The 7,010-nt window shown below is 44.1% G+C and overlaps 1 protein-coding gene across 2 annotated transcripts in view; it reads right to left on the bottom strand.

Annotated features, from left to right (window-relative positions):
• Positions 1-207: 207 nt before the first annotated feature.
• Positions 208-7,010, bottom strand: part of Trpm1 (transient receptor potential cation channel subfamily M member 1) — a 144,453-nt gene continuing 137,650 nt past the window's right edge. For both annotated transcript variants that reach the window (XM_004658133.2, XM_004658132.2), the window contains exon 27: positions 208-1,402. In XM_004658133.2, coding sequence (XP_004658190.2) covers positions 208-1,402 — 1,195 coding nt within the window. The remainder of the gene's footprint in view (positions 1,403-7,010) is intronic.

The raw sequence follows: 7,010 nt of genomic DNA, 5'->3' as shown, positions 1-7,010 counted from the left end.
ATCCTACAAGTAAAAATAAATTGATTTACTGAAACATGCTAACAAAATACAGTGGTATTTTACACTTTATTAAGTGTAGGGCATTACAATTTAAGTCCAAGTTTCCATCAGTTTTTAAATGAAAGCATTTCCGGAAAGGGATGATGTTGTAGATGGCCAAGATGTCACCCGCGTGTGGTTCTGGTATTTAAAAAGGAACAAGACAGATTAGCATTCCGTTTCTGTGGAAGTTTGCTCTTGCTTGAGCGTTTGCTCCTCGGTTGTAACTGCAGACACCACTATTAAGTTACTTACACTGCTGGCATGTGCGGGCTTGTCTAGCTTGCCAGGGATGGGTTTAACATTCCGAGGATGGCCGTGTAAACTTCTGGACCTGAGACACGGGAATCCCAAAGTCTGGTGTGGTTTCACCGACAGCAAGTTCTCCCGGTCGGTCCTGTCCGCGACGCCGAGGGACAGACGCGAGATCTCAGGAACTCGTAGGCCCTCGTCTTCGAGGTCTGTGGACTGATCCTTGCGCTCGGCTTGCACCTCGGCTTCAGACACGATGCAGGGGATGTCGGTGCTGCGGGAGCGCGTGATCTTCTGCACTTGGTACTTCCACTCGGCCGATTGGAAGTTCCACGCTTGGTCCATGATCGAACTGTACTCGGCGTTCCAGTTGTTAAGCCCCCCGACCAGCTTTCTTCCTTCGGAGTAGACAAAGCTTCTGGACTTCATGGTCTTGTAGGCGTTCGCCGTTTCGTCCGGGTAATGGCGGGCGAGCTTGGCTTCTTGCCGCGGGTAGGACACGGTGCCCTCGATTTCCGTCCTTTCCACCGTCAGCTGGGTGCTCGCAAAGTCCGCTTTGTTCTGCCCGTGCGCGGCATCTGCCGGCTTCAGGCCTGGGGACCGAGCGTCCTCTCTTTTCGTGTCCTGCCTTTCTTCGTCTCGGCTGGGAGGCCCGGGCTCGGGGCCTGGCCTGGGCTCCGCGGGGCTCCGGGAGTCCTCCACCGCCAGGCGGCTGCGGCCCGGGGAGGCCGGGTGCCACCGCGCCTCCTCCTCCTTCACCCGGAACGAGCACGTCTTCTTGCGGAACGCGGTCCCCAGGGGCATGGAGAGCATGGGGTCCTCGAACAGCAGCTCCTCCCCGTTGAAGTGGTACCGGAACATGCCGCAGCCGTCCGAGCTGTTGATGCTGCTCTGCCGGAGCAGGTAGGTGGCCTCGCATTCGGAGGAGGCGCGGGACCGGGCCTGGATCAGGTCGGACCTGTCGATCCCCGCCAGGTTTTCCAGAGCCGTCACCATCCTGCTGGAGAGTTCTTCCAGCTGGGAGAGTCGCAGGTCAACAGTCTGTAGGGAAGTTTTCATGAAGTTTTCTCTTTCATTGATTTCTTCCAACCTCATTGACATATTTTCAACTCTGGTGAACAGAAAGGGATGGATGTATTAAGTTGAGATGAGTTGAATATTAAAAATAAAGAGATGGCTTGGTGGTTAAACGCTTGTCTGTGGAGTCTGAGGACTCCGGTTCTAGGCTCCATTCCCCAGGACCCATGTAAGCTAGATGCCCAAGGTGGCGCATGCATCTGGAGTTCATTTGCAGTGGCTGGAGGCCCTGGTGTGCCCATTTTCCCTCTTTGTCTGTCTCTTGCTCTCAAAGAAATAAATGAAAATAAAATATTTAAAAAACCATAATGTTATTGCTGTATGATGTTTCGGGCTTTTGAGATCATGAACCTTGTTGGGCCTCTCTGTGGACTTTGCTTACCCCTAATATAATTACCGAAATTACAGTGAGGGATTCTAGGATATGACAGCTAACAATAGTGCTTACTCTTTACTGGGCATTCTGCAAAGTGCCTGATGTAGTCATGAGTATGTCCTTACTCAGGTGCTATTCTAGGCATATTTAAAACATAACAGTTTTAAGAGGTAAACACTACTATTATCATTCCTATCTGACAGAGAACATTTTAAGTCATTGAAAGAACAACTTGCCCAAGGGTATGCAGTTAATAAGCAATGGATGTGGGATGTGGCACATAGAGTCAGCTCCAACATTTGGTTTCTTAGCTGGTGCCTCACACACCACCTCCAGTAATAAAGGTAATGTGGGAGCTGGGGGTTGTGGTGCATGCCTTTAGTCCCAGCACTCAGCACTTGGGAGGCAGAGGTAGGAGGATCACCATGAGTTTGAGGCCACCCTGAGACTACATAGTGAATTCCAGGTCAGCCTGGACTAGAGTGAAACTCTACTTTAAAAAAAAAAAAAAAGGAAAGAAATTGTGGTGGTTAATTTTTTTTTTTTTTGAGGTAGGGTCTCACTCTGGGCCAGGCTGACCTGGAATTCACTATATATTCTCAGGGTGGCCTCAAATTCATGGTGATCCTCCTACCTCTGACTCCCGAGTGCTGGGATTAAAGGTGTGTGCCACCACGCTCAGCCTGAGGTGTTAATTTTGATTGTCAGCTAGATTGAATTTAGAAATGCCTATAGGGAGACACACTTTTGAATGTGCCTGTATAGGGCATTCCAGAGAGCTCTGAGTGGGATGGCCTGCCCTGGATGTGGGCTGCATCACCTCAACTAGATAAAAAGGGAAGAAGAGAAAGTCATTATATGGTTACACTAATGGCGCTATGTGGGCCCCACCCTTTTTCTGCTTCCTGATTTCCAGGGATCTGAGCAAACTCTCATCACCACAGCATCATGCCATTCCTGCTGCCATGCCTTCCCCATCTTGATGGACTGTACTACAAACTGTGAACCAAGTAAACCACTCCTCCTTTAAGTTACTTTTCCTAGGATATTTATTTGGTCAGAATGAGAAAGGTTACTAATACAGACATAGTACAACCTTGCCAGAGAGTGATCCAGGACCCTCATGGATATCAGAATCCATTGGATGCTCAAGTCTCATATATTATTTGCATAGGCCCCACACAGTCTTCCCATGTATTGAATTTAAATCATCTCTAGATGATAAATAATGCCTACTATAAGTGTCATATAATTATTTGCTCTCGGGTATTCAGGCAATAATGAAGGAAAAGTCTGTACATGCTCAATATTCAGGGAATTTTAAGACATATTTACAGCCATAGGTTGTTGAGTCCATAGATGCAGACACCCCTCAGGTGTGGAAGGTCACATGCATTAGGAGTGAGTCTTCTGAGTTTTAACTATGGCCATCAACAGTAAATGGTTCTGACAAAATAAATAAAATCCTTATTGGAAGTTCATGGGATTCAGAAAATAGATTGTTAGTAATTAGGTTCATATCATCAGATGATTTACTTGAGGGGAAATGGGCCACTTAATTATCCTAAGACAAGCAGTAACTTTAAATTTTTTTTTTTTTTCTTTTTCAAGGTAGGGTCTCACTCTAGCCCAGGCTGACCTGGAATTCACTATGGAGTCTCAGGGTGGCCTCGAACTCATGGCGATCCTCCTACCTCTGCCTCCCAAGTGCTGGTATTAAAGGCGTGCGCCACCACGCCCGGCAAATTTTTTTATATTTAATAATATTCTCTTAATGAAGTTACCTAAGAAAAATTAGTAAATTGCAGTTGTCTGAATGTTAGATAAATTTTCAGGCTCATAGGTAATCAGGCCCTCACGAGCTTATGAAACTATTATGTTGCTTGGACAAAATCTGCTGGAACAGACCTGGTTTGATATTTCAATAGGTACAGTATGTATTCTTTTAATAAATTCATGAAATTTCACTCTAAGAGGTATTGTGGTATGCTCAGAATTTTGGGTTGCCATTTAAAAGTTGAATTTGTTCCAGGGATAGGTGTGGGAGTCTTGGTTCCCTGCTGGGCAATGTGTTAGCTTGTCCTGGCAGGTGCCTTTCTGTGTGATGGTAAATGCCTTGATTTGTGCCATTACACTTTGATTTTCTCCCAAATTTCTTGAAAGAAAGTGTGCAAAACTGTAATTACTTGGCTTGCATTGCAGTCTGTTTCTAGAAGGCTTTTGCTGCCCGAACTACATATTCTTATCAACTCACTTTTCTATTTGAGGGTCTGCCATTTCCTCTTTCTTTCCTTTCTTTTTTCTTCCTTCTTACATGTGTATGTGGTATGTGACCATCTGTAAATGCATGTTCATATTGTGTAGGTGTATGCGCAAGCCTTGGACATGCGTTGAATTCTCCATTTCATCTTTTGGAGACAGAGTCTCACTGAACATGGAGCTCACTATCACTAATTCAGCTAGACTAGCTAGCCAGTGAATCCTGGTGATCTGCTTTCCCAGCTCTTTCAACACACCTGGCTTTGCATGAGAGCTGTGGAAGTGAGCTCAAGTCCTCCTGCCTGCCTGGCATGTATTACCAATTGAACCATTCCCCAGCCCATTTCCTTCTCTTATCTTCTGGACAGTGCTTGCTGTTCTTCCTTGCATTGTAGTCTCTGCTCTGTGTCTGACTCCAACCCCTGTGTATCACATACAACCACTTCTCTAGCAACCTTGCCTGGCATTTTTCCACAGTTGCTTTTTGCTAATTCCAGTCTTCTGTTGCCCACACTAACAGCTGCACTCTGATGCATGGTGGAGTTCTGTCTTCTATTCTTAACACTTTTCTTGGGGAGAGAACTATTTATATGCCCCTTAGGAAACCACACCATTTGAGCAGGAAAGGTCTGGCTTCCTGGAAGCTTGCCACCAAGGAGGACCCAAATTCAGCATGGGTGAGAAGTCCTAGCTTCCATCTTTAAAGTCTCTCTGTCTATCACAGACAATATAGGTTCTGAGGATTCTCTCTATTCTTGCCTTCTGGGGATCCACAGAAGAACTTACTGGAAGTTTTCCATTATTTTCCACTAAGACTTAGAGCTCTCAAATCTAATGACTCCTTGTTCCTGTCAAATCTCTTACCTTTCATGATTCTTTTTGTATTAAAACCATATTGGGGCTGGTGAGATGGCTTAGCGGTTAAGGCAGTTGCCTGAGAAGACTAAGAGCTCATGTTTGGATATCCAGGTCCCATGTAGGCAGACATGTAATAACACAAGCACGCAATGTTGCACATGCACACAAGGGATGTGTCTGGAGTTCATTCCCAGCAGCTGAAGGCCCTGGCGTGCCCATTCTCCCTCCCTCTCTCTCTCAAAAATAAATAATGGTATAACCATATTTTCTCTGTAACAGTCAGATTTGAAATCTTTTCTTTTTTTTTCAGAGGTACGGTTTTGCTCTAGCCCAGGCTGACCTGGAAATTACTATATAGTCTCAGGCTGGTCTTGAACTCACAGTAATCCTCCTACCTCTGCCTCCCCAGTGCTGTGATTAGAGGCATGTATCACCATGCCCAGCTAGACTTGAAATTTTTAATAAATGAATCAATAAAAGATAATGTGGCTGCACTAACTTTTAACCATAAATAAGCTGCTAAAATAGATAAGTATTTTTCCTCTCACATCTTTTATAATTTTCTGCCTCTACTCTCCTTATTACCTAATTCAGATAACATTTCCAGCTACTCATACATAAAAAGAACCCATAACGCCATTGAGTTCTCTTCTTTATACTCTCTAGGTTCACCTCCCTAACTCTTTCTCTGCCTGCACTGAATCAGGAACCAGCATTTGGGAAGGAGGGATTCCCTTTTGGTTTCTCAAATTGCCCATCTCTTAGGCTACTGTCTTCTTGAAGCTGTGGGAGATATAATGTTTCAAAATATAAGAAAAACTGTCAGATGCTTGCTTCAAACTTGTCAAAAGCTACCACACAGGCAGATTTTGGATAACTGTGCCAAATCAAGGGAGGCTGTATTAAGGTGTGGTTGTTTTTTGTTTGTTTATTTAGTTTTAAAAATATCTTTATTAGCCGAGTGTGGTGGCGCACGCCTTTAATCCCAGCACTCTGGAGGCAGAGGTAGGAGGATTGCCATGAGTTCGAAGCCACCCTGAGACTCCATAGTGAATTCCAGGTCAGCCTAGGCTAGAGTGAGACCCTACCTCGAAAAACCAATATATATGTGTGTGTATATATATATATGTCCTTATTTCTTTGAGAGGGAGAGTGGGAATGGTTGTACCAGAGCCCCTTGCCACTACAAATGAACTTCAGATGCATGTGCCACTTTGTGCATCTGGCTTTACATGGGTACTGGGGAATTAAACCTGGGTTGTCATGCTTTGCAGGAAAGTGCCTTAACTGCTGAACCATCTCTCTAGTACTCTTTGGCTTTTTTTTTTTGTTGTTGTTGTTGTTGTTTGCTTTTGTCTTTTTCCTCCTTATTGTGATTGGGTCTCATTATGTTGCCTAGGCTGGTATTAATCTTGCTGTGCCGAGTTACTGGTACCATGGATGCAAGCCACTACACAGGCTGAATTTTTGTAGCATAAGTGGAAGAAAAAATTGAGTTCAAGTCCATTTACTTCTGAGATGATTCATGAAAAGGACAAACAGTGCACTATCTTCTTTGCTCATTATGTTTTGAGACTTCTCATGGTTACTTAAAATATGTTTCATAAACCACCACATCCACACAGAGTGGTTTTCATTTCCCATGATGAATGTTGGACTACCTAGGATGCACTTGGAATCTCTTAACATGCTGAATTACCAACACTGAGAACACCTATCCTTTATGGTAGAGTTCATAGTGAAATATGATTAGTCAGCAAACATAGTATTTGCTTAGCTTTCTAAGTTATTTATTGTTTGTTTTGAGATGAAGTCTTGCTGAATAGCTCAGGCTTGGCTGCATGTAGTGAGAGGAATAGGAGGCAACTGGTCACATTGCATTCACAGACAGGATACAGAGGGATATGAATTTTGGTGTTGCTTCTGAGCTGTTTTTCCTTTTTAATTTTCCATTTATTCTTTTTATTCACTCTATGACCCTAGCCCTTGGAATGGAACCACCCAGTTAAACTTCTCTGAAACTACAGATATGCCTAAAAGTATTCTCCTAGGTGATTTTAAATCCAATAAAGTTGACCATATTAAGCATCCCATGGCCTATATTTGAAATGTTATATATGTATTTAGAAGGAGTGTGCATTTCACTATT

This window comes from Jaculus jaculus, chromosome 3 (assembly GCF_020740685.1).
Source record: "Jaculus jaculus isolate mJacJac1 chromosome 3, mJacJac1.mat.Y.cur, whole genome shotgun sequence".
NCBI classification, from domain to species: domain Eukaryota; kingdom Metazoa; phylum Chordata; class Mammalia; order Rodentia; family Dipodidae; genus Jaculus; species Jaculus jaculus.
The sequence above is the reverse complement of the archived record's forward strand: the minus strand, read 5'-3'. Positions and strand labels throughout refer to the sequence as shown.